At 44.9% G+C, this 27,599-nt stretch overlaps 1 protein-coding gene across 1 annotated transcript; it reads left to right on the top strand.

Annotated features, from left to right (window-relative positions):
* The first annotated feature begins 25 nt into the window (after nt 1-25).
* Nucleotides 26-27,433, top strand: TEX26 (testis expressed 26). The gene is made up of 7 exons (XM_036253223.1): nt 26-86; nt 4,701-4,782; nt 11,251-11,416; nt 12,493-12,640; nt 18,482-18,658; nt 20,206-20,367; nt 27,372-27,433. The coding sequence occupies exons 1-7, from the start codon at nt 26-28 to the stop codon at nt 27,431-27,433; spliced, it is 858 nt and encodes a 285-aa protein (XP_036109116.1).
* The last annotated feature ends 166 nt before the right edge of the window (nt 27,434-27,599 follow it).

Here is a 27,599-nt window from a genome sequence, read left to right as displayed (position 1 = left end):
CCTGGCACTGCCTGCTCAGGCACGGATGGCGCAGCCCGGGCCCGAGGCCCCGCACCCCTGTCAGTGGGGCCGCAAGATCCGACCAGGTGAGACGGTGGACCCTGCCAGCCGGCGGGGGTGGGAGGGGTCTTTCCTGGAGATGGGGTACACTAGAGCAAAGGCTGCTTTGGTTTTTAAGGGTGTCCGTCTCTCCCTCACGGGTGGGACTCAACTTAGGAGAGTCCGAGAGGGAAAGTGAGAGGGCGTCCACGACCTTGCCTCTGTCCCACCCTTCAGCGTTCTTTCTGCCGACCCCCTTCTAAACGCTCCGGTGCTTTGAACACCCCAGGAAAGGCTTGGCGGGGAGCCGGGCCAGGAAAACGGAGTGCTTTGCCAGGAGGAAAAGCCCAAGACAAAGCGGGAAGAGAGGTCGGGAAGCTCTAAGAAGGCAGACCCGGGAGGAGGCTGGATTCCCTAAGAAACAGCGCGGGGAGAGAGCCCAGAGGTGCAGAATTTGGCGACAGGGCCCCCAGGGCGATCCACAGAGGCTGCGTGTCCATCGCCCCTCCCCACCAACACACACTCCTGGCTGTAGCAGAGGCTGATTATTATGGTCTTCAGCTGTTGCTTGTACCCTTTGCTGATTTTTCTTTCAAAGTGATTTTGTATTTAACAGATGCAGTGCTTTAAAAACTAATTTTGCCTGCAAATATGGCAAATTTACTAACTCAGCTTTTTGTGTCCGTGAGGGGAGAGCCACTCTACTGCGATGCTGGTGGCATGAATTACTGTAGTCAGCTCCATCCGGGTGCTCCTCATGGCAATAACAACCCCTGCAGCCTCTAGCTGGGTCAACCTGGCCCCTCGGTGGCTACAGAGCAAATTCCTTGGAATTGTAGTCTCACGAGAATGAATGAAATGCGTTTTCCATTCCATTCGCTCTCTTTGTAAATTGAAGATAGAAAATGAAAATACTTAATTAAAGGCACAAAATATGTAAAACATCCAGTTTCCATATGGTGGCAGGGTAAAGAGGAGGCACCCTGACTTGGTTTCTTTCACTGTCTCCTCTTCCCTTCTTGTCGAAAATGTTGGCTCCTCTATCCCTGTGTACCCTCCTCCGTTTACATCCCTGTGAGTGGTCATCCCTGCCGCAGGGCTTCGAGTCCATGGAGATGTCGATGGTTCTCTAGTCTTCAGGCTACCTGGGCTCTTCCTCCTACTTTTCAGACTGAAATATTCAGCTGTCTCCCAGATCCATCTGGATGTCACGAGGGGCCTCAAACTCAGCATGCACAAAATTATTCTCCTGTCCTGGATGTTGCGAGCTCAGTTAGGAGGGTCCCAACCGCTCGGAATAGAAGGAAGGGCAGCTTTGTTGACACCTTGATTTGATCACCAGTTCTCATTCATTCTCTCCAGAGTTCCCTTCCCTGCGTGTTTCTCTCCACATCCAGTCAGGTCTCATAGCCACTCTGTGCTACTCCATCTTCCCTGCCAGACCCCTGCAGAAGGTGGGCCTGAGGTGTCACTGCCTAGCTTTGCCCCAGATAGAACAAGGTGGAGGATGACTGCTATGGGCTAACTACTGCTACTGACTTATTACTAGAGATTGAGCTCTGAAGTGTGTTACTTCCAAGGACTGCCACAAGTTACGACAAACTCGTGGCTTAGAACAGCAGACACTTACTCTCTCACATTTTGGAGGCTGGAAGCTTGAAATTAAAGTATCGGAAGACTACGTCCTCTGGCCAATCTCGGGGAGAACCTTCCCTGGAATCCTTGCCTCTTCCAGCCTCGGGTGGCTGTCGCATGTTTCATTTTCCAATCAAGTTAAATGATAACTTCTTTGAAGAGCAACGCCTTCTCCCAATGTCTTCCCACTTCCTTGCCCATGCTTGGAGATCTCTGAACGTAAGGCATTTAATTCTGCTGTTGGGATAAAATGCTTTCAAGCATAAAATGATTCCCACTAAAGCAGGAGGACCAAAGGATAAGGTCATTTCTCATGCAGTGGATGGGAGCGTAGACACCAGGAGGCTGTGAGCAGCCGTGTGGACAGTGACACGGAGGACTAAGGCTTTAGTTGACTGGGGAAGCCTCGTGGAGGCGAAACCCAGCCTGTGTGGAGGCAGCAGGGAGATATTTACAGATGAGCAGAGCCCCCTGGGGCTGGGCACATGGGCCTGTTCAATGAAACACAAGCCCCAGTGGGAGAGGGGGTGGTGAACAGTAAGAAGTACACAGGCGGCAAAAATGAAATGTTTGGTCGGGCCTCTGTAGGCTCAGCGGTGGCATACAGACTTTAAGAGTATTTATTTAATCCTCACCCAAGGACATTTTTCCATTTTTGTTCAGATAGAGTGGGAGGGAGAGAGAGGAAGTGAGAGAGAGAGAGAGAGAGAAACATCAACGTGAAAGGGACACCTTGAGTGGCTGCCTCCTGCACAACCCCAAGCAGGGCCAGGGACAAACTGCAACCAAGGTACGTGCCCTTAGCGGGAACTGAACCCAGGACTCTGGTCTGCAGGCCAATGCTCTAACCGCTGAGCCAGGACTAAGAGTATTTATTTATTTTTGTCCTCACCCGAGGACATTTTTGCATTTATCTTCAGATAGAGCGGAAGGCGGGGAGAAGAGAGAAACATCGATCGATGTGAGAGAGACACATTGACTCGGGGCGGGGACAAACTGCAACCGAGGTGCACGCTCTTAGCAGGAACCGAACCCAGGACTCTCTGGTCTGCAGGCCCACGCTCTAACCGCTGAGCCAGACCGGCCAGGGCCAGACTTCAAGAGTATTTGAACATAGAAGCAGCATTTTAGAAAGATTCTCGGCAGCCATTGTTTAGGACGAGTGAGGGGGCAAACCCACACGAAGAAGCGGCTCCAGTGTTCCAGAGGGGCGAGGACGGACCCCAGACAGCGGTTTATTCAAACATTAAAGGGCACTTTCAACCTCGTTTCTACTGGAATGTAAAGAGCAGCAAGAAACTGCCCAAATATGAAGAATGAGAAGGACTGAATTGAATGTAAAATACACATACCCAAGAAATGCTGCAGTGCTTTGTTGACAACGGGCGGGAGGGGCGGATACAGTCTCTCGTTGCTAGTGTCTGCCTAATGGTGAATTCTCAGGCCGCATCTTCCTGGACCCAGCCAGCAGCATTTGCCGTAGGTGACCACCTCCTCCAGCAGATACTTTCTTCCTCTGGGTTTCAGGACATGCTCCTGGATTTCCCCTCCTCTTATCTCGCTGAATGCGCTCAGTGTCCTGTCCTGGCTTCTCCTCCCCCACCCCGACCTCCTGACGTTGGGATGCCCCAGGCTTCCTTCCCGGTTGGTCTCACCCACTCCCAGAGCTTTAACAACATCTGCACCACAGAACCTTGCAGTCATTACCAAGAATCAATTAGAGTTACACCGGTTGAGTTTGAGGGTTGCCCTGTGACACTGTTATATGACAGAAAAGAAAAGGACACTTTGTGGAATATGAGCCCATTTCTTTCTTTTTTTTTACTTTTTAATTAAATTTATTGGGGTGACATTGGTTAATAAAATTACATAGATTTCAGCCCTGGCTGGTTTGGCTCAGCGGTTGAAGCATTGGTCCACGGACCAGAGAGACCTGGGTTCGGTTCCCGCTAAGGGCAAGTACCACGGTTGCAGTTTGTCCCCGGCCCCAGTTGGGGTCGTCTGAGTGGCAACCAATCGATGTGTCCCTCTCACATCAGTGTTTCTCTCTCTCTCTCTTCTTCCCTCTCTCCCTCCTGCTCTATCTGAAGATAAATGCAAAAATATCCTCCGGTGAGGATAAAAAAAAAAATTATATAGATTTCAGGAGCCCATTTTGTAAAAAAAAAAAAGGTGAAATCAAAAGTTGTCAGTGTATTTATACATGTATATGTAAATCGGTATATGATTACATCAGCAGGTATAAAAGTCTGGAAAGAAGCAGGCACACTTGTTAACATGAGCTACCTGGGAGGAGGGACACGGAGGCAGGTGATAATGAACAGGGAGAAGGAGTGAGGAGAAGGTTCCATAATGAAATCCGACATAAAAACTCTGAGCCCCTGTGTGCACAGTAATGTCACGTGTTTACAGGTTTGTCTAATGTGATACATGAAAAGGTCGTCAGCAAATCAGAAATAGTGAGCATTTTAAGATGATAGAATTTCAGATAAACTTTCTGCTTTGTATTTTTACACATTGCTTAAAGTCTTTATAATAACATGAATGAATTCTCAAGAAAAACCATATTTTAGCCCTGCCTGTTTGGCTCAGTGGTTGGAGCGTCGGCCTGCAGTCTAGAGAGACCCGGGTTCGGTTCCCGCTAAGGGCACGTACCTCGGTTGCAGTTTGTCCCCGGCCCTGGTTGGTCGTGCGGGTGGCAACCACTCGATGTGTCTCTTTCATATCGATGTTTCTCTCTCTTCCACTCTCTCCCTCCCACTCTATCTGAACAAAAAATTTAAAAAATGTCATCGGGTGAGGATTAAAAAAAAACAAAAAACCATATTTTATTTAGGGGAAAACTCAGATAATTAAAATGAGCTTTGTCTCCTAGTAGAGACCACAAGTTGGCCTTTATTCCTTTTGACTCAAAATTACCATCCAAAATGTTTTTCTCTTGCAAAATTATCTCAATTATTAAAACAACATCTGATCAATACGTGTTGGTCTGACCCATTTACAAGTGTTTTGTTGTACTTTAGCAGGTGATGCCCACTGGGACTCCTATGCCACCACCATGAAGACTGCGTTCACGCCCAAGATGGGAACAGTGCCTGCTTTAATTCGGTACATCCCTGCTAGAGTCATACTTTAGTTTGTTTGCTTGTATTCTGTTATTCAGAATTCTAAACAAATAGCAAGAGTAACCAAGAGGGCTTATGAAAAATGCACTCAGGTGGGACCTACTGCTTGCACAGTTCTCCTCCAAGCACCAAGGAGAGTTCCCCTCCCCCAAACCTCCTGTGGGAAAACTAAGAAAACAGACCCATGGATTCTTCATCAAGTTACCGTGCGTCATAGTTGACAATAGAGCCATAAGTAGGTTAATAAAATCGTGCTGCCTAAACAATGACAACGGAATGAATGGATGAACAACCACTTGTTAGCATGTCCGTCAACACTAGTCTTGGAAGCCGGAGTAAGGCACAGTCCCCTTACCCATACGGTCACTCCTCTATTTTTTACTTCCTAAAGCGATATTGGTTAGCAACTTCTCCAGTTCCACTTGAATGGCGGGAGGTGGGAATTTCTACCCATCGGCTGCTTCTCTGAGCTTATTGGCGGGTGAGTGAGAGTGGGACTAGGAAAGCCCTGGCATCTTGCTTGGCATCAGTGGTAGGTGGGACAGTAACGTGGAGACACTTCACTTGCCTGTGTTTACTCTGTGAATTTTCCAATAAAGAGGATCTTTCACCTTAAAAGTTCAAATTATTGAGAAGTCAGAGAGTACTGGCAAGACCGTGGCTATGGAGTCAGGCAGAAATGGATTCTAACTTCAGCTCCCTGCTCTAACTTGTGTTATCTCAGCCGCCCGAGGCAAACAACAAGCCATCTGTGGCCCCGCGTTATGGTTGGTGTTGGTTCTGAAGACAGAATGAAAGCACGAGCACAATGACTAGAGCTAAGAAGTTCCAAGGGCCGCAAGACTGGCTATCCCAGTGAGTCACGTACTGACAGTAACCATTCTGCCAGCTTCCCAGTCAGTTATGGTTGTCCGGAGAAGAAATATTTGGGATGAAAGCCAAAAACAAATGGGTATCAAAGAAGTCTAGGTCAGTGGGTCTCAAACTGAAATGTTTAAGTTCAAAGAAAAGTTTTCATCATAGACTTAAATAGTTGCAAAAGGTAAAACTTGGAGTCCATCCTAAATATTGATATTAAAAATAAAAAGCTGTTAATTCATTTCTTTGAATATAACCAGTGGGTAATCTAAACACCTTAGCAAATTGATACATGCTATATAATCCTTTTAAACAAGGCACAGCCCCTTCTTTAATAGATCATTTCTTTTTCTTGAACTCTTATTCCCACTCTACTTCCTCCACAGAATTTTACCCTGCTGTAATATATTTTATGTTTAAAAGCAATTTATTGATCACTCCATTATACTTCTTGGCAACTATTTTAGTATATTAATTGAAATTAATTTTTAAACATGTTGTGTGACCCTAAGATTGAGTTACAATTATTTTTAGCACATGCTTGCTCAAAGTAATAAATGTATTACAAATGTTAATAATTACTAAATACAAAAAGTAAAATTTTGGAACTACATCTTAATGACAGAAGTGGGGCTGTTTTGCTTTCAATCAGTTTATGTATGTAGTCTTGAGTGTTATGAGACCACATTCAACATGAATTTTTTTCTGCTTCTTTGAAATTTTTTTTTTAATTTGTAGATGCTAGCGTTGAGAACCCTTGTTCACATAAGTAAGTAGACATAAATGAAAGGCATCTTTGGTGTCCCTTATAACTCTGAACTCCAAATTGTAGTTTTAATAATTGATTGGCTGACACCATGGATGGGTACTCATTCAATTTTATTGAAAGCAAATAATTGGATGATTTTTCATCCAGTTATTGAGTTATTCCTTGTCTCATTTTCTGAGAAGTGTATTGAAAAGGCACACCTTAACAAATAACTATAAATTACATGTTATTCATTTACTTGGAGGAAACCTGTTTAGTATTATATACTCAAAAGGAGCTAGAATATAGGAACATTAGTTTCAATAAATATTTTCCTACATAATATTTTTTGATATAAAGCTTTTATCATCACATACTTAAAATATATTTTAATCAAAATCTTAGAAAAAAAATCTTGGAGCTGAAGATTAATTTATACAACTGTCACCAGGTTTACCTTGTTGGTAAAATCAGTCCTTGTTGTCAACAGCAAAAAAAGTTATGTTTACTTACAGTCAAAATAAAATCTGGTTATACTTTCAGTGCAAATAAATGTTAATATATATTTTGAGGAATATTATGAAAACTACTGATAAATTATGAGTACATATTTTAGGGAAGATTATTGAAAGTAGACAGGGAAGTGTAAAAAGATGCAGATCTAATATAATTAATTATATCCAAATAATAAAAATAATGCAATGAAATATGTAAGTTATCTGTGAAATGAAGAGTATGATAAAAACATGTTTCTTAGTTAAATATGTTTTTAAGTGTTTGGAACTTTGGTGCTTAACATTTGGGAATAATTAAATAATAATCATATATAGAAATTAGAAATAGTTTCACTGAATTCTTTAGATATCAACTGAAATATTTATTATGCATTTTAAAAATGATAAAGTTGTATATGATAAAAATTAATTGATTTGGCAAACTAGCATACACTGTCATATATTGTTAATATTTTCCAGCATAAAATAAAATGAAGACTGGATGCTTTGGGGTAAATATTTTATAATATGATTGATTTAAAAATAAGATTTATACACTTTTGGAATTTTTGTTCTAGATCTGTGAAATATGCCATTGGTTGTTTTTGTTTTTGTTTTTGTTTTTGTTTTTGTTTTTGTTTTAATCCTCATCCAAGGGTATTTCTCCATCCATCCTCAGACAGAGTAGAAGGGAGGAAGGGAGAGAGAAAGAGAGAGAGAGAAACATTGATGCGAGAGAGACACACCGATTAGCTGCTTCCTGCATGACCCTGACCAGGGCCAGGGACAGAACTGCAACTGAGGTACGTGCCCTGACTTGAATCAAACCCATGACTCTTTAGTCTGTGGGCTGATGCTCTAACCACTGGCCAAACTGGCCCGGGTACCATTGGTATTTTAATAGGGATTATATTGACTCTATAGATTGCTTTGGGTAGTATGGACATTTTAATGATGTTAAATCTTTCAATCCATGAACATGGTATATGCTTCCACTTTTGTATATCTTCCTCTATTTTTTTTTTTTTTAATGCCATGTAGTTTTCTGAAAATAGGTCTTTTACCTCCTTGGTTAAGTTTATTTCTAGGTATCTTAATTTTTTGTTGCAATGCTAAGTGGGATTCTTTCATAGTTTCTTTTTCTGAGAATCCATTATTGGTGCATAAAAATGCCATTGATTTCTGGATGTTAATTTTGTATCCTGTTACATTGCCAAAATTTATTAATTAAACTTAGTAGTTTTTTTATGGAATATTTAGGGTTATCTGTGTACAATATCATATCATCTGTGAATAATGACAGTTTCACTTCCTCCTTTCCAATTTGGATGCCTTTTTTTTTCTTGTCTGATTGCTGCAGCTAGGATTTCCAATACTATGTTGAATAATGATCTCACTTATTTGTGGAATATAATGAACAAAATAAGCTGATGGCTCTGGACAGTTTGGCTCAGTGGTTGAGCATCGTCCTGTGGACCAGAGAGTCCCAGGTTCAGTTCCTGCTAGGGGCACATACCACAAAAAAATAAAACTAAATAAAAAATAAAAATAAAAAGTATCCACTCCCTGGTGCTACCCCAACGTAATACATTCAGACCTCAGGATGAAACCCAAGCATCAGTGTTTAAAAAAATAATAATAAAAATAAGCTGATGAACAAAACAGATCCAGAGACATGGAGGTAGGGAACAGACTGACAAACCTCAGAGGGAAGGATGGTTGTGGGGGGGAGAGGTTGGGGAAGAGATAAACCAAAGAACTTATATGCATATATGCATAACCAATGGACACGGACAACAGTGTGGTGAAGGCAAGGGACAGGGTGGAAGTGGGGAGGAGGCTGTCAACGGGGAAAAAAGGAGGACATCTGCAATACTTTCAACAATGGAGATAAATTTAAAAAATAAGATTTAAATAATCTTATTGACTGATGAACACAAAATCTGAAAAGAAATCACAAGGTTTTTATGTATTCATTTTATTCAGTGAATCTTTAAAATTTTGGTAGCTTTGGAAAAAAGAGTCTAGTTACATTTAAAAGAATCAGCAGCAACATCCTCTCCTACTTATCTCAGAGAAGCTTTCCTTTTCAGTTAAGGACATATCGGAGAGATTTTTTAAAAGCTGAAAAAATGCTTTAAACGTAGAGAAAAGAGACATTTTAAGCATTCTATATTTTCTGTCCTCTTCCCAGAGGTTTCTCTCTAAAGAGGAATGAACATTTTATAATTTTTAGGAGATGGAAAACTAGACATTACTTTCATCGATGTCACTACATGCACCTAAACTCAGAACACCCCGCACAGGCCATAATACCCTGGTTATATAGCCTCACCCTTCGCTCTCTCAGAAATAAGTATAAAAGCTAGGCAAGTGTGTGGAATTGGATGACAAGGGGGCTGCCCTGAAATCTGGGACAAAGCTTCCCTCCACTGGGCGGTTCTTGTGATTGGAGGCTTATCCCAGGTAAGGTGTGATGCACCTTAGTAAGATCTGATGCGGGAGTGGGGAAGGGAGAAAGGATTGTGAGAAAGGACCCACAGCTATGCAGGTCTGCTCTCAGGCAGGTGCCTGTTAAGAAAGAGCATACTCAGAAATGGAGATCTGAACATCAGTCCCTAAAGCTACTTGTGCTCTGTTCCCTTTGGAGGATCTTTGTTTACCTGTGATCGCTTCTGTCTGATTTAGAAACCACACATCTGGATGACAAGTAAAACAGTCCATCATCAGATGTTTGGTTTCTTACAGACATAATCTGAACCTAACCCAGCCCTGTTTTTGAAAAAAAAAAAAAAGTAAATATGAAATATTTTAGATATACACGATGTATCTCCAGCTATTGCCCATCTTCAATAATCAAGAACACACGGATACTTTTTATGCGTACCGTCCACCCAGCCATCCCACTGGATAATATTAAAGCTAATTCCAGGCATTATATGTCATTTCAATTCTAAATAACTTTATGTATCTCTAAAAGATAAGGACTCTTTAAAAATATATACCAATACTATTATCTCACCTAAAATTTTTCTTAATATCAAATACAGCCAATCAGTAATCAAGTTTCCCCAATTGTGTTATAATTTTTAAAAATAGTTGGTTTGAAATTGAATCCAAATAAGGTCTATACATTCGTTAGGTTATTATATCTCTTACCTCATTTAATCTACAGGTTTTCTCTCCTTTTTTTTTTTTGAAAATTTATTTGTTGAAGAAATGGGTTATTGCCTGGCTGGTGTGGCTCAATGGTTGAGCACTGACCCATGCACCAAGAGGTCATCGTTTTGATTCCCCGTCAGGGCACAGGCCCAGGTTGTGGGCCAAATCCCCAGTGGGGGCCATGCAGGAGGCAGCCAATCATTGTTCTCTCTCATTGATGTTTCTTTCTCTCTCCCTCTCCCTTCCTCTCTCTCTAAAAATTAATAAAGAAAAATAAATTTTTTTGAAGAAATGGATTATTGTCCTGCATTTTTCTGATTTTAATTCCACAATGTTATTAAAATATTCCTCGTTTTATGTATTTCCTATAGTGTGACATTCCAAAAACTTCATTAGATTCAGGTTGACTATTGTGGCAAAATATGTAATGGGTGGTGGTATATATGTCCATCCAGAGCACATCATACCTGGTGATCCCTCCTTTTGAGCTGTGAATGAAAACTGCTGACCACTGCCTGAGTGCATTATTTCACCAGGGACTTGAAAACCAGTGCTATCTTAATTCTAACAGTTCTTCCTTTGTTAACTGGAATACTTCTATAGAACTTTTCCTTGCTGACTATATGGTGACACCGAAGTACTGTGTTTACAAGAGAGTACTCAGTTCTAAAAAATGAATTAAAAATTGCCCTGGCCAGTATGCTCGGCAGTAAGAGCACTACTCGCAGACCAAAGAGTCCCGGGTTTGATTCCGGCCAAGGGCACATACGTCAGTTGCGGTTAGTCCCCTGCCCTGGTTGAGGTTGTGTGGGTGGCAGCCAGTCAATATGTCTCTCTCACATCAATGTTTCTCTCTCTTCCTCTTCCTCCTCTCTCCCTCCAGCTCTATCTAAAGATTAATGTAGAACTATCCTCCGGTGAGGATTAAAAAAAATAGAAGAATTAAAAATTAATGAATTTCTGATTGTTATTTTTTTTAAATCTCACTTTAGGCCTCCTATGGATCCATCCTAAGATACAGAATTGTTTCTTTTTAGGGAATGCTAGAAATTACATGATTTCTGGAATCAAGTCTTAAGCCAGTCAATCCTAAAAAAAAAATGCACCAAGTAACATACTTTGACATGTGTACTGTTGTGAGACTTAGTATTTAATCCCTCACTCTAATTTCCACTGTCTTTTCTTGTAGTCAGAAGAGCCTCCGACGATTAGGATACACATACTCACTTAGTGATCCTCTTCCCAACCAGACACTGTACAACGATGAGTACGTTTGGAAGCTACAGTCCAAAGCAGATTTGATCAGAGGTTCCACTCCAAAAGACACTGGGAGCCACAGTGATCACTCTGGTCAAGTAAGATGATATCTCCGTATCTATTGGATTTCATACTGTATCAATAATTCATCACACAGTTTGAACGCATGCCAAGATCTTGCATCATCTACAGTTTTGGTTCTTCTTAGACTCTTCTTGTCCACCTTTTCCTACTTATTTCTAACTACTTCCTTCCTATCCTCTCATTTTATAAAGATTTTTAAAAATTGAAGAGAAATTTACGCAGAGAAATTATAAGGGAAGGAAGGGGATGGAGAGGGAACGCAGAGATTAAAAAAGACTTGAAAGACAAACTTGGGACAGTGAGTGTCCTTAACTGTTGTGAGGAATTTCAGTGTAAAGGCAAACTGAGAAATAAAGAGAGAGTTTTCTTTTTAAGATAAGAGAAATACAGGCAGGCTTGGATACTGGTGACAACCACCCAGGAGAGAAGGAGGAATGGAAGTTGCAAGGAAGAGGTGAGATGGGGTGTGGCGGTGTGCTGGAGCGGACTCGATGAGGCTTTAGGGTGCCGGGGGGCCAGGGCGGTCAGGCCCTGCGGGGTGGCCCAGCAGCTCCTCTGCAACTCAGATGCTGTGGATGGGAGGTGGTGTGGTGGGCTGTGGAGGTTCTTTGCTGCCTTTAATTTTCTCAGGGAAATAGGAGGCAAGAGGGAAGAGAGGGAAGATGGAAAGTGGTGGTGGAGGTGCCAAGTTTCATAATCGTAGATCTCTGCAGAGGCAAAGAAGGGAAAGGGCGCGGGACTCCTAAGGCGTAGTAGCAGCTGTCTTATCTGTGGCCAGAGCTAAAATTCACGGGTCTTCTCTTCCTCTGATCTTGTCTGAAGATTTCTAGTTGGAGGCACAATTCTCTGGATTTTGTCATCACATTTTTTTTCCCATCAGTGTAAAAGTCAAAGAAGTGACAAAGTGCCTGTGTAAACCGATTGCTGGGTAAACTGAGGGCTCCTGTGGACAGGCTGCTGCACACACAGCGTCTGCATGGTGCCTGGGTGGAAAAGACTTAAAAGAATATGTACACACACACATGCACATATGTACACACCATTAGGTGAACCCATGGGGATTTATTGAAAACTGTGTTTGTATTGACAGGGCATCTTTCACTGGACACTACCTCCAGGTCACACAGTGAAGACCTACGTCCCTTGGAAAATCACTGCTTCCATGGACGAGATCAGGAAGGCCATATCAAATCAGTTTATTTCCCATACTAGGGGAGACTTTGTAGACAGAGCCAAAGGTAAGCGTGTCCACTGTCCTCTTCCCTGTTAATGTGCTAGGCACTGCGGTCCCAGTTGTCTCCTTCCTCAAGGACCTCACAGGATAGACATGGGGAAAGGCAATGTACCAAGAGAAGCCGTCCAGTATACAAAGGTGCACGCGGGAAATGCAGGGCGCTATGAGTGCGCACAGTAGGGCATCCAGCTGAACCTGGGGGGGAGCCAGGAAAGACTCCTTGGGCTGAAGGACAAGTACAAGTGAACCAGGTGAAGACGAAGTGATTGAGTTACACATCCTATTTCCAATTCTTAGTTGGCTATTTGCTATTTTTAAAAATAACAACTTTTATTAAACCAGTTCATGCATATACTTAAAAATAGCTCCCTCTAGGCTCATGATGAACAGCAGCAGTTTCTCGACCTACCCCTCCTATGCCCAGTCCGACTCCACTTTGACAATCATTTTTAGTTATTTCTGTTTTTCTTATGTCATCCTCTGTATTTTAAAATAACATGCTCATACTGCTATTTTTTTTAGTCCATCCATTTTAGATATTATTACTGACTTCCTGTTATGGCAGTTGAGAATTTGACTCCCCTATAACTAACTCTTCCTTACTCGTCCTCCATCCACTCTCTCAATATAACTTATTACAAAATTTGAGTTAATACAAATGCTCGGGGTTATAGTATGATATGATGATATGATACATTATGATATGTAAGCATTTACTGCTGAGCCAGGTGGTGTTTTACGATTATGTTTCTTTTTACTTTTTGTTTGTTTTTTTACTAGAGTTAATGAATTTTTTCATTTGCTTAGTTGTCTATGTGCCTATCACTAGTTTTTAAAACTATTTTGTCACACACGTAACAAGATTTTCAGTTTCAGACATTCTATCAATTTGAGATTTTACCGGTGAGCTGACACCCTCTGTCAGCCCCCTGTAGTCTAGAAGAGTCGCTCTGGAAATTTGCTGTCCAACGGTGTCCTGAGACTTCCTTTTCCATCAATCTGGGCATTTCTTTGGCCTCTTCCTGCACTGAATCTCATTTCCTGAGTCCACATATTTCTCTGTCTTGTTCCCCTCCCTCGTTTTGTTAAAGCATATTTTCTAGTAGCTTCCTATGAAGGGAGGTGTGCTATTAACTTTTTTTAGTGTTTTATGACCAATCTGGAAATGTCTTTTTTTCTTTCCTTATACTTGTTTGATAGTCCACTGGGTATAGAATTCTAGAATGATAATCATTTTCCCTTAGGTCCTTTAGGTCCCCCAAGTGACTGCTGGCACCCAGGACTTGTATTGAAAAGACTGATGCCATTTTGATTCATGAATCACATATTTTTTCCCCTGAAAGTTTTTAAGATCTTCTCTTTATTCCTGACACTGTAAAATTTTACATTTGCATACATTAATAAGAATCTCATTTATTATGTTGAACAATAAGGGACCTTTCAATCTAGAGACTTACGTCCTTCGATTTTAGAATTATTTTCATATACCCTTTTCCTATTTTTTTTCTTTGTTCTCTTCTGGGATTCCTGTGAGTTGGTTTGATCCTCTAATTTTTTTTTTTACATTTTCTCTCCTAGTATCTTTCTCTTTGTATTTTATTATGTTTATTTGAAATATTTTTTACTTTTTAATCCAACTCATTAAATTCTTAATTTTAGCCCTCATGTTTTTGATTTCCAAGCTCTCTTTCTTCTTCTCTGATTATTTTGTAAAAATAGCATTCTGTTCTTGTTTTATAGATGCAGTAATTCTCTTATAAATTTTATGATATTTATGATAGCCTTAGTTTTTAGTGTTTTCATCTGTTCTTTGCTTCATCTCTAGTTTCTCTGTGTCTTAATGGTCTAATAAAAATCTGGGGAGTTTTTTTGGTTCATATTTATAAGGGAGTGAAGGCAGATTTACTATGAAGCTAATAAAACTTAAGTCTCACTTCTATGGGCTCTTTTTTTCTTAAAGTGGATTTACCCAAAATATTAAGCTCCAGGGTTCACAAAATCTACAAGGGAGGTACTCAAATCTGATTGGAAACTACATACAGACATGGGGCTTTTTAGCTGGTGCTTGACTTAGCTGGTGAGCTCTCTTTTTGTTGGGAAACCCCCAAATACCAGAATTTGTAGATCATTTTTTCCCCAAAAGGTAAACACTGGCTCTTGGCATTCTGAGGACTAGGGAGGGGGCTGAGAGCTTCCTGCTTGCTGTGCATACTCTCCCTGAACCCCTCCTTTTTCTGGTCCAGAATCTCTGTACACCCTTCTCCTTTTCCTGATGTGCTGGAATCCAGAGCTTCTTTGGTTCAAGTTTGTGATGAATTAATCTCTGGTTAAGTAGGGGATGGAATCAAAAGATCTCCATATTGCAGATAAACATAAAGCTTCGAGGGAAAACATCTGAAATGCCAGCCCTCTTAAAAGATGTCATTGAGCCCAGCTGATGTGGCTCAGTTGGTTGAGTGTTGTCCCATGCACCAAGAGACCACTGGTTCGATTCCTGGTCAGGGCACATGCCTGGGTTGTGGCCACGATCCCCAGGAGGGGGTGTGCAGGAGGCAGCCAATTGTTGTTTTTCTGTCATAAATGTTTCTACCTCTCCATCCCTCTCAAAATTGCTCTCTAAAAAAAAAAAAAAAATCAATTAAAAATAAAAGATGTCATTGAGCTTCCAGTCAAAGTTGTCCTTTTAGCATGCAAAAATTACCATGTCCCCTTGTGTAAATAAATGCAGAAGACCTGTCAAGACACCCTCCTAAATCTCTTAATTCCATCTGCTTCTCTGCCTCCCCACAGCCACTGCGTTAGTCAGGCTACCAGTGTGTCTCCCTGGGATGACCTCTAACCCAACTCCCTTTTCTGGTTTCGTCTCCTCTAGTCCACTGTCCATACTATAGCCACAGTGAGTGTCCAAGGTGCAAACTGACATGCCCATCAACGACTCCCCACTGTCCTCAGTATCCTGTACAGGCTGGTCCTTGCTCACCGCTCCGGCATTTCCCCTCGCCAGTCCCCACACTGCGGCTGGCTGCCTGCTGTCCTCTGGAAGCCCAAGCCGCCTGCAGCCTCCTGCCCCCGCACACACCTGTGGACTGCCTCTCCCTTTCTTCTTTTAGCCCGTGTCTGTCCGTCATTGAAGTCAAATGTAAATTCTTTTTCTCATCCCCCAAGTTTGGTCGATGGCCCTCCAGTATGGTTTTATAGTTCCTTCTATGCCGCACGTATCATGTAATATTTTAATTCTCTTTTTTGTGTCTGTTTCTCTACTACTTTAAGCTTTGGAAGCTCTGGGATCATGTCTCACCTGAGTATCCTCATTATTGAATTATGGTGAATGAGGGAGAAGGTGCTTGTTTACTCAAGAAATCCGGGCTTGGAAAACTCTGCTTGGGTGACTTAGAACAGCAGATAAAAGCAACAGAACTACTTTTCACTTGGCTATAGATTATATGCCAACGGTCCTAGTGGTTTTGAACAGTCCTTGCTGTAGGTTTACTCATGGATTGGGCCTTTCAACAGATGCCATACCTAATCTTAAAGGGGCCAGTTTCTCTCTTTGGGCTCTGAGGGCTGTGATTTATGTCACCGTCATCAAGCAGAAGAGAAACCAGTGGGCACCGAGCTCCTGAGGAACAGGGTGATCCAGGCCTTGGAGGTGGTTAGCTTTGAGCCAGGTCATCCTGTCTGTCCATACTTCAGTACCACTACCGGGACTTCAGGTGTTGGTTAGGCCCCCTTTGTACCAGGAACTTCTCTCCCTAACAATGCCAGAGCACATCATACCTGTGGTCCCTCTTTCCGAGCTGTGAATGAAATCTGCTGAATTCTGTTACTATGATCAATACTAAGGATCAGTGAAGAATATGACCTCATCTTTATCTTCAAAGGCATTCAGAGTAAATCTAGGTCCCAGTTATTGTCTTCTCTGGATCTCCAGTTGCCCTACTTCGATGCTGGTCAGTCACGGTCCACATGGACCCGCTTCTCCAGACCTCCACCGCCTGGTTCCTCACTTACCTCTCCTGCTTCCCCTTCAGCTTCTCCCCCACCTGCGAGCTGTACACTCCTGCCAGCCAGACGACATTTCGTGAACACACTGTGCACCTTTGGCTTTAGTGTTGGTCCCTTGTCAAAGCGTGTCCTTTGCTAGGTCTGCCTTTCAATCCTCATCTTCCTTCCCTTCCCCTAATAGAGTTCATTACACTCTCTCTGGGCTTCTGCAGCTCCTATGCAAGGCTTAGATTCAGTGATTCTTAAGCATATGAGAAGCTTGTTCACAATGTAAGTGCCTGGATCCCACTTCTAGAGATTATTAATGTCTGGGATGAGGTTCAGCGCGTATAATGTGGAAAAACCATCCCAGGTAATTCTGATGGATTATCTCCATGTGACAGTTATTGTTCCAAATGTTATGTTTGCCAGACATCACATTCCATATGTTTGTCCTAGGTCTATCTTTCTAATCATACTTGTTTGAGGTTGTCTTAAGGCAGAACAGTGGCTTAATTATCTTTCATCTTGGCACAGAACACATACAGGGCCTGAACACATTTGCTTTTGAGTAGTAGCATCAAGTATTTCAACAAGAATTTGTTTTTGTTCTACACAGCAATTGGTGATTTACAAAAGCCAAATTATAGATGGTGCTTACTAGGAACAATGCCAGATTACTTTCCAAAATATGTTAAGGGATCTCTGATTTTGAGCCCGAGAGCTTCCTCCTCTCTGTAACCTTGTCTTCTCCTTGGGCAGCTTATGGGCTCATTATGAGGGCCACTGAGTACCCACGTCCTCTCCTCCTGAGTCATTTAAATGAAAAGCATGCTGATCTAGACAGAGATCATTTTTTTAAAAAATCGATAACAAAATGCTCCTGGGTGCCAGTAGATGACATCACACACTGTTTGATGTACAATGTACATTTGAATGTATTTTGAAAAGACCTTTTGAAAAACTAATTGGGAACAAGAATTGAGTTTAGTTTCTATAGTAATTGGCACTGTTTGGACATTGCGCGTGACATCCGCGGTTTTAACATCTTTGTCCTTTATAAAGTTGGGATTGTGTGATGTGCTTTTGAACCAACGTTTCGTAGCAAGAATCCAGGGTGAGCTCATCTAAATGAGATGGCTTGGGACTGTCTCCTCTGTAACTTGGTAGGGTGCTTGTGGAACCTGGTGTCCAGTCAGTGCTTAATAAATATCTAATGATTATAGATGTCATGAATATTTGCTAGCAGAGTTATTGCAAAGAAATCATAGTGCTATTGTCCACTAACGACAATGATGTCACCTAACTCTCCATCAGCAAGGGATAAGCTTTGAGTGGCTCTTTCCAGGTGATGGGAACGCTGGGCAATGCTCCCCCTAGGGCTGCTAGGTGAGGCAAGTGAGGATACAGGATGCCCAGTTACATTTGAATGATATATAGTGGATAAATTCCAAGTACTTATGCCATCTCACACTGAAAATTACACATTGTTTATCTGAAATTCAAATTTAGCATCCTCGTTTTATATGGCACCCCTAGCCCTATCTAAAGCCTCTCTCCCTGCTCCCTACCCCTGCCCCAGAGACAAGGCAGGCCTTCCGTACCTCGGAGCTCAAAGAGCACCCCTAACCAACACAACATGCATTCATTAAAATGACTTGTAAGCACTTGAGCACATGCTTCCTGTGTCTAATAAAGCAGATTATTTCGTGGTTGAAACTGACCGCCCTAAACACTAGAGTGAGGCTCTGGGTGATACATTGAAGGCTGCTGCCAGAAGCAAAATGGAATGGAAATCTGACACTACTGAGAAATAGCTGACAAGGAGTAACCATTGCCCTTCTTTCCACCCCCACTCCAGCTCAGAAGATTAAGCAAAGTTCTCAGATGTTTCTGGAATGGAAAAAGTTACTTCCCCAGCCCGCAGACACTGAATTTCGACGCAATTATCAAGTTCCAGCTAAAATTCCTGAGTTTCAGGATTTTAGTTTCAAATATGGATGCTACTCGAGCCTACCAATTGCTTCTCAGGGTCTAGGTAAGTGCACGAGTAGCTGTGGAAGCCCCTGCATAGACACGGTCCCCTTGCTCCAGGACTCCTGTTGATCTGAGTAACACTTTCGGAGAACGCCAGTGGTCCCTGCGTGGAATTAAAACGATGCCTCCACCGTACCTAGCCTCAAACTCAGGAAAGGATTAAGTCTCCAAGAGAACTGACTGCTTACTCCGAGAAATGGGTACATCCTCAGCCTGGGAGGGGCAGGTGCAATTATAATATGAAAGGAAGGATTCAGTGGCTATACATCTGCAAGGAAAGAGATAAGGTGGGAATCACATTAGTCTTGTCAATTATTCGCTGCAAGTTTATCCACAAAGCACACCCTTCAAGCATCTTCAAATTTAAGCGGTGTGCGTGTGTGACCCAGATTTCTATTGTTTTCAACAGAAAGGTTTTCAAAAGCTCCGTGACCCAGCCACCTCCACGCTGCTGACTGAGAGGATTCTTGGGTGTCATGATGAAACAGTGATTGATTCCTGGCATGGAGTTGGGACCAAATAGTACTTTTCACGGGAATCACAGAACAGATGCTTAGCATCTGGGGTTAGGAGGTAGCGAGAAGTTACTTGGCCTAGATCCGCACATCCTATATGAGTCACCGATATATCATCCCTGCCAAGGGGTGATGTCATCCCTGCCCGGACCCTTCAGGGGGGTGCTCATCCCCCTGGAGCTCCTTCGTTCTTATTTTATCTGTTTGAAAGTTTTGAACAGCAAGAATCCTCCTGCCCAACTTCTAGCCATTGGTTCTCTTCTTGCCACAGAGTACAAATCGATCGTGAAGACCTTAATATGTATCTTCTAACTCTCTCGCACGGAAAGCGTGTTCAGGCCCTATGAACACTCTTCTCAGGATGGCGTGTCCAGGCCCCTCACCAGCCCGGCCCCTCCATCTGGCCAATGGCTCATTTCAAGGGGGCAGCTGGAACCAAAGCAGCATTGAAGGTGTTCTTAAGGTTTACAACGATTGGACAAATTGTGGACAGATTCTCTCTTCATCTTCATTGCTTTTTGTTTTTCTCTGTAACTCGGTGCCTCTCAGAACCCACAGTAAGCGAGCGGCATTGGGAGGCAAATGTACGCGCTCTGCGCCCCCTTCCTCCATCACGGGCGCCACCCGTGTTCCAGGCTGCTCCTCGCACAGGGGGAGGCCTCTCCAGGTGCCAGTCCCTGGCTGCCAGGAGGAGCCATGAAAGGGAACAAAGCAGGTGGCAAATGCTACCATCCTGACACGCCGACCTGCAGAAGAGTCGATTCCAGGGAAAACTTCTTTTCTGAAAACAGTGGTCAAACTCAACCTTCTGGCGCTCATCCCCAACCCCTCCCACCCCCACAGTGGCGGTGCTGAGTCCCAGCCGCTCTGCCTGCCCGGGTCTCTCCCACGGCCCCTCCCATTCCAGGACCATTAAGGATGCCGAGTGGGCACCAGGTCGGGCTCAGGGCTGTCTGGGGTGTGCTCCCAAATACGGGCAGCAGTTCCTGGCTTGGTGACAGCCTCTGTGCCTTCCCTTCCCTGTGTCCCGCAGTCCCATCCGTACTGCACAGCCACATGAGAAATCAGGACCGCACAAAGAAGCAGTCCACGTACCAGAGTGACTACGGGAAAGCCTACCTGGATTTCCTAATGATCTTGAACTCATTTACTCCCTCTCAAGTCGCACAGTACCTGCAGAGCGTCTCCTACAAAGGTAAGATGAGGGCTTGAGTTACTTGTTCATGAATTTACAGCTCATAAATACATCACTTTACACCAAGTAGAAACTGTTCCAACTTCCAGACACTGGAGTTTAATGTTCACAAAAAGAAATACTGCCTCAAAAAAAAAAAAAAAAAAAAAATCCATAGTTTTTGTGCAAACCTCAACCCATTAAAAATACATTTTTCTTAGAAGAGGCCCCACTTATTAAAAGGGAAACAGCTTTTCATTCATTTCTGACCTCAGTTGCCGGTGGCTGAGTTGTTCCAGGGTGATTTCTTATAGTTACTGGATTTTGCCCAGGGGCTGTGTGCACTGTCTCATAGTTTTGTTTCATTCTGTGTGATATTTGTTTCCTGTTTGGTGGTACTTTTTTGTGGCAGGTTTTTTAGGGTACATGAGTATCTTCACATATCCTCTGAGAGAGTGAGTGCCATTCCCAGGACCTGGTTGGCTGACTGCACGTAGCAAGGACCTACCCAGGTTGGGGCCTAGTGACAGGAATCTGCTTGGGAACATCTCAGGGCAGCTGGTCAGTGTGGGACGTGTCCACCCAGAGAATAAGAGCTGGAGGAGGGGAAACTGCACTCATCCACAGCTGCCTGTCAGCTCCCAATGCTGCTGTTCGTGTGGGAGCACGTGACCTGATGCAGACGTGTCTATTTATAGAGAGAATATGCATATAACACTAAACTAATGGACTATGTACACTAGAAAGCAGACAAAATGTGGAAGGAGGAAGTAAGGAGCAAACACAATAGAGGTTCTAGTATTTCTCCCTGTACCCAGTGGACCACCTCGTTCCCTGACCTGTGCTCTAGGCCATGTGGGGGTCATTGCCTTGTTTGTGCCCTGGGGTCAGGCTTCAGCTCAGAACTTCCACCAGCTACTCAGCAACCCTCCCACTGCGCTGTCTCCTCCCTCTCTTTTTTTATCCTCACCCGAGGATATTTTTCCATTTTTTGTACAGATAGAGTGGGAGGGAGAGAGAGAGAGAAACATCGACATGAAGGGACACATCGAGTGGCTGCCACCCGCACGACCAACCAGGGCCGGGGACAAACTGCAACCGAAGCACATGCCCTTAGCGGGAACCGAACCTGGGTCTCTCTGGACCGCAGGCCGACGCTCTAACCGCTGAGCCAAACCGGCCAGGCCTCCTTCCTCTCTTGGGTCCCCGGTTTCTGTCCCCAGCCACAATCACAAGAGCTTGCTCCCAGAATTCCTGCTGAAACCCTTTCTTCATTCTCCCACCTGCTGCCCCAAAGCAGACTGAAACCCTGCTGGAGGCAGGACTGAAAGGGGATGTGTGTGTGCTTGTTTATGTGTGTGCATGTGTGCGTGTGCGTGTGCACGTGTGTGTTTGGGGAAAAGGGGGATCTTCCACCCTCTCAGACTGAGAGCGGACGCCCCGAAGGCCCCTGCCAGAGCTTGTGCTGGGTCTCGCTCTAGCAGCAGCATGAGTCTGTATTTCCCCCCGGGAACTTGATTCCTGTTAGCAGATGCCTCGGGGCGGTTGACGGCTCAGACTGACAAGGAGGGGCTCCTGGCAGCGGTGCACGCTCAGATCTGTCCAGGAGGCAGAGCAGCGGCCCAGCCTGCTCTCCGAGCCTCTCCTCCGCTTTGGTTCAGATGTATGGAACCGGCTGCGTTTTGTCGGCTCCGCTCACCTACAGGAGCTACATCTGTTTGGCCCTGTGGATTATTTCTGTCTTCCGGAAGCAGACGCCCCCTTCTGCCCAGACCTCGTGACACAGATGGAGCTGTCCCTTCTCTGCCCACAGAGCCATGCTGGCTGCCGGCCCCTCTGTCTCTTGCCTATGTGTCGTTTGCAGTCGGAGCCTCAGCCATGCCTGCTGAGGGTGAATGACACCTCCTTGGAGTGCTTGGCAGCCTCTGCCCACGAGGGTCGGCTTTCTCCGAGACTCCTCGGGCAAACTGGTCCTTCAGGGAAACACTGTGCCCCCACCGGGCTTTTCTCCCGGGACAGCTGAGACATGACCTGTTACCTGACAAGGCAGCTTTAGGGCCAGCCGGTCCAGCCTTTGGTTTCTTCTTAGCTGGCCTGCTTGCTTTGGGACGGCAAGGGGCAGGCACCCCAGGGCGCAGGCCCCGCAGCCTTGCCGGCTCGCACGGACGCCAGTCCTGTCGGATCTGCTTGCAGTGGGGTCTAGTTTTCCTTTCTTAGCTTCGCTCCTACTCATCCACACCAGCTGTGCCAGAGGCTGCAGCAGGAGGAGGCTCCCTTTGAATTCTGAAGCCGAAACCTCTTGTCATCTCCACTGTCTGGGATGACACTGATGCTTTCCAGCTGGCGACTACCGGCGGAGCTCTTTGTGGCGGGGCCGAGCGGGCCGAGCGGGCAGAGCGGGTACGAGTGGGTACGAGCGGGTACGAGTGGGTACGAGTGGATATGAGTGGGTACGAGCGGGTATGAGCGGGTACAAGTGGATATGAGTGGGTATGAGTGGGTATGAGTGGATACGAGTGGGTACGAGCGGGTACGAGTGGGTACGAGCAGGTTTGAGCGGGTACGAGTGGATATGAGTGGGTACGAGCGGGTACGAGCGGGTACGAGCGGGTATGAGCGGGGCCGAGCGGGTATGAGTGGGTACGGGTGGGTATGAGTGGGTATGAGTGGATACGAGCAGGTACGAGCGGGTACGAGCGGGTATGAGAGGGTACGAGCGGATATGAGTGGGTACGAGTGGATATGAGTGGGTACGAGCGGGTACGAGCGGATATGAGTGGGTACGAGCGGATATGAGTGGGTACGAGTGGGTACGAGTGGATATGAGTGGGTACGAGTGGATATGAGCGGGTACGAGCGGATACGAGCGGGTATGATTGGATATGAGTGGGTACGAGTGGATATGAGTGGGTACGAGCGGGTACGAGCGGGTATGATTGGATATGAGTGGGTACGAGCGGATATGAGCGGGTACGAGCGGATATGAGCAGGTACGAGCGGGTATGAGCGGGTACGATTGGATATGAGTGGGTACGAGCAGGTATGAGCGGGTACGAGCGGATATGAGTGGGTACGATTGGATATGAGTGGCTATGAGCGGGTACGAGCAGGTACGAGCGGGGCCGAGCAGGTACGAGCGGGTACGAGCGGGTATGAGTGGATATGAGTGGATATGAGTGGGTACAAACGGGTGTGAGTGGGTATGAGCGGGTATGAGTGGATATGAGTGGGTACGAACGGGTACGAGCGGGTACGAGCGGGTACGAGTGGGTATGAGTGGGTACGAGCGGGTACGAGTGGGCATGAGTGGGTACGAGTGGGTACGAGCGGGTACGAGCGGGTACGAGTGGGTATGAGTGGGTACGAGCGGGTACGAGTGGGTATGAGCGGGTACAAGCGGGTACGAGTGGGTATGAGCGGGTACGAGTGGGTATGAGCGGGTATGAGTGGGTACCAGCGGGGCCGAGCAGGTACACGAGCAGGTGCACTGGCAGATGTGTTCGGCTGTCTGTGGTCACCCCAGCTTCAGCTCTTTTGTGGGATTATCCCTCTTAGACAGCACAGGAGCCTGTTCAGGTACAGTTTGAAAGAAGAGGGGGAGGGTAAGGATCAGCATAAGGGCCTAGGTTTGGGGGAGGCTAGGGAGGTGCAGGGTGAGGGGCACTGAGAAAACCTAGGGAAGACACAGAATAAAGCTTGGAAGGAAGGAGCAGCAGCTGAAGGCGAGCCTTTCTTTCCAGTAACTGTGTCGCTATTTGGTGTGGAGTTTCTTTCTGTACTTACGACCTGAGGGACTTGAACCGGACCTTGCAGTGGCCATTCTCTTCTCAAAACGGGTGACTCTCCAGATCCCGATACCGGGCAGCTTAGCCTTCGGGCCTCTGCTAGGTTTTGGTAAAGACAGTCATCTCTCCACTTACCCCTCACCTGGAAAGACGACATGCTCTGGAATCTGCTTTGCAGAACGTTTCAGCTGTGACTCCAGCCTCTTCTTCGTGAAAACGCCCACAAAGATGGCCAGGGGGCATTTCTTCCTAGGGTGTATTCGGTATTGTTAAAACGCAGTTATTCACGCACTCAATCAGCGTCCTTGACTGAATACCTGCAATGCTCACTTGATAGGAAGATACACAGAAAGCAAATCCTTCTGGGGGAGCTCAGTGTCGGGGGAGAGGGCAGGGCTAGCGCGGCTCTGGACGGAGCTGCTCTGGGGCAGGGGAAGCCTGCGCGGGGCACTCCCAGCCCTGGGACGCCGGGCCTCGGGCCCGGGCACACGAGGCCTCCTTTGCGGGGCCAGGATGAATTGTGGGACAAGGAGAAGCAGGGCCATTCCTAAGCAGAGGAAACAGCATGAACAAATGCTGTTTATGGGGGTGGGGGGGCTAAGTCTACATCTCTGCATAATGAATATGGGTAGTATTTGGATTACAACTGGCAGCCTTTTTAAATAATCATTTAGATTGACGTTCAGTTTGACACAATCTCATCTTTTTTATTAACGCACGCCAAACTTGATTCACCTGACATGTGTATCTTTGGTATCATAAAGATTCTTTTCACTTCTCTTAAAATAAACTCTTTGAGGCCCTAGGCAGTTTTGTTTAGTGGTTAAGGCATCAGCCCATGGACTGAAGGGTCGTAGGTTCGATTTCCGGTCAAGGGCACTACCTGGGTTACAGGTTTGATCCCTGGTCCCGGTTGGGGTCATGCAGGAGGCAGCCAATTAGTGTGTCTCTCACATCAGTCTCTCTCTCTGCCTCTTTCTCTCTCTCCCCCTTCCGCTCTCTCTAAAAACCAAAAGAAAAAAATATATATCCTTGGATGAGGATTAACAAACAAAACAAAACACTCTTCAGTATTAGACTGAAAAAGAGAGACATTTTAGGCTTGGAATGACAAGGACTGGCAGTAGCCAGCGTTGATGCTGTGGAGTGTTGTGTTGCTGGTAGTGGTATAGTAGTGCAATTACTCTGGAAACACCTGGCACTTTCTCATAAAGTTAAACATATACCTACACCATGACCCAGAAAGTCCACCTCTAGGTATTTACCCAAGAAAAATAAAATAGGCCCACAAAAGGACTTGCATAGAAATGTTTTGAGCCATGGTATTCTTAATGGTCCTAAACTGGATACACCCCAAATCTCCATCATAAACAAACTGACATACTCACATAATGATATACTACTAGATTATAACAAGAATGAATTATCGATATATTCAACACAAGGTATGAACCCCAAAAGCAGTATACCCCAAAAGCATTGTAGCCAGACACCGAGTACACATTTAACTTACCCATGAGGAAGGAAATCAGAACCTTATCCATCTCTGGGGTAAGAGGTACCGACTGGGAAGGGGCGCGACGGGTCTTTCTGGGGTGGGGGACACGATCTACACTGTGGTGCGGGTGTGGGTTACAAGTGTGCTGGTGCCAAGCCATCGAACTGCACTGGCAGATTAGTGCATTACACTTTTCATAAAGCGTAATTTTTCATAAAGTGTAAAATTTCCACTTAAAAATTGCCAGGGTCAAAAAAAAAGTCTGGATAGGGTAGGGATGGTTCAAAATTAAATGTGAGATCATAAAAACAAATAAATACAAACCTAGTTGGAGAGAAAACAGGAACACCCCCGCGCGTGCACACACACACACACACACACACACACCTGATCTAGAGACCTCAGCTGGCTTTGCAACAGTAACCATAATAACGTGTTATCACTTGCATTCTTCGTGTCTTTTGGTTCTTTTGGATTGGGCTGCACAGGTGACAATTGGTAGACATGAGCAAAGTTTTACAGCTCCACTCTGTACTATTTAAAAATGTGTAATTATGCCCTGCCGGTTTGGCTCAGCGGTTAGAATGTCGGACTGCGGACCAGAGAGTCCTGGGTTTGGTTCCCACTAAGGGCACGTACCTTGGTTGCAGTTTGTCCCTGGCCCGGTTGGGGTCATGTGGGTGGCAGCCAGTCCATGTGTCTCTCTCGCATTAATGTTTCTCTCTCTCTCCCTCCCTCTCACCCTCCCGCTTTATCTGAAGATGAATGCAAAAATAAATAAATAAAAATGTATAATTACGATTAGGGAACCACAGATGTTCAGGCCAGGCAGGATTCTTTGTTTTCCAGAGAGGGATTGGAGACAAGGGAGTTGCATGGTCATGTATCAGCCAAAAACAGCAAAGCCACCCTGGCCGGTTGGGCTCAGCAGTTAGAGCATCAGCCCACAGACCAAAGAGTCATGGGTTTGATTCTGGTCAAGGGCACGTGCCTCGGTTTGGTCCCTGGCCCTGGTCACAGTCACGCAGGAGGCAGCCAATCGATGTGTCTCTCTCACATCGATGTTTCTCTCTCTCTCTCTCTCTCTGCCTCCCACTCTGTCCCTCCCTCCCACTCTATTTGAACATAAATGGAAAAAAATATCCTCCAGTGAGGATGAATAAAACAAACAAACAGCAAAGCCTGCCAACGCTGGTGGGAAGGAAAGCAGCCCAGGCGTCAGGGAACTGTTGGAATAATGGTCTTTGTTATTTATCACCACTATGTACTACTGTGAGCCCAGGAATAAAAGGGTAGAGCTGTGGTATTTACTGGGTGTCTTTATGGAGCCGGCACTGTCTGGGTGCCTCAGACACAGCATTGCTAGTCCATTCCCACACCTGGGCAAGGTCGCTACTATTCCCTGTATTCAAAGATAAGAGAATAAAAAAGGGGGAGGTCAAATGACTTGCTAATCCTCGCCAGTGCAGAACTAAAACCTGCACCTGCTTGGTGCCAAACCCCATGCTCTGGCCATGAAGGCGTGCTGATCCCTTGAATGTTAAGTTAGCTGTTTTTAATCAATAATCACACCACTGTGTCTTTTTAGCTATTAGACGTAATATCCTTTGATGATTTTGGTCTCATCAGATTGGTGCATAGAGCACTATTTATAAGATACTTGCCTCTTTCCTGGAATCTCTATGTTTAGCACTTAAATAGCTAAATAGAAATTTTCATCCTATTTTTCTTCATCATTTCAGACAGAAAAATCCTCGATCGCTTTATTCACTCACACTGTGATGTTGACAGAGGGATAGAATGAAAAAGGAAAATAGTCCAAATGACGAAAATCTGAAAATCAGTGAAAGGCAAGTCATGTTATAAAAAAATCAAGGAGACTTTGTGTAATTTCATTTTCTTTCAAGGCTATACATCCTCACCCCACCCCCCAGCACAGCTCTAACTGTATCCAGTAGGTTTTGCTATCA

Source organism: Molossus molossus, unplaced genomic scaffold (genome assembly GCF_014108415.1).
Source record: "Molossus molossus isolate mMolMol1 unplaced genomic scaffold, mMolMol1.p scaffold_m16_p_10, whole genome shotgun sequence".
NCBI lineage: Eukaryota > Metazoa > Chordata > Mammalia > Chiroptera > Molossidae > Molossus > Molossus molossus.
Note: the sequence above shows the minus strand (reverse complement) of the source record. Positions and strands in the feature narration are given on the sequence as shown.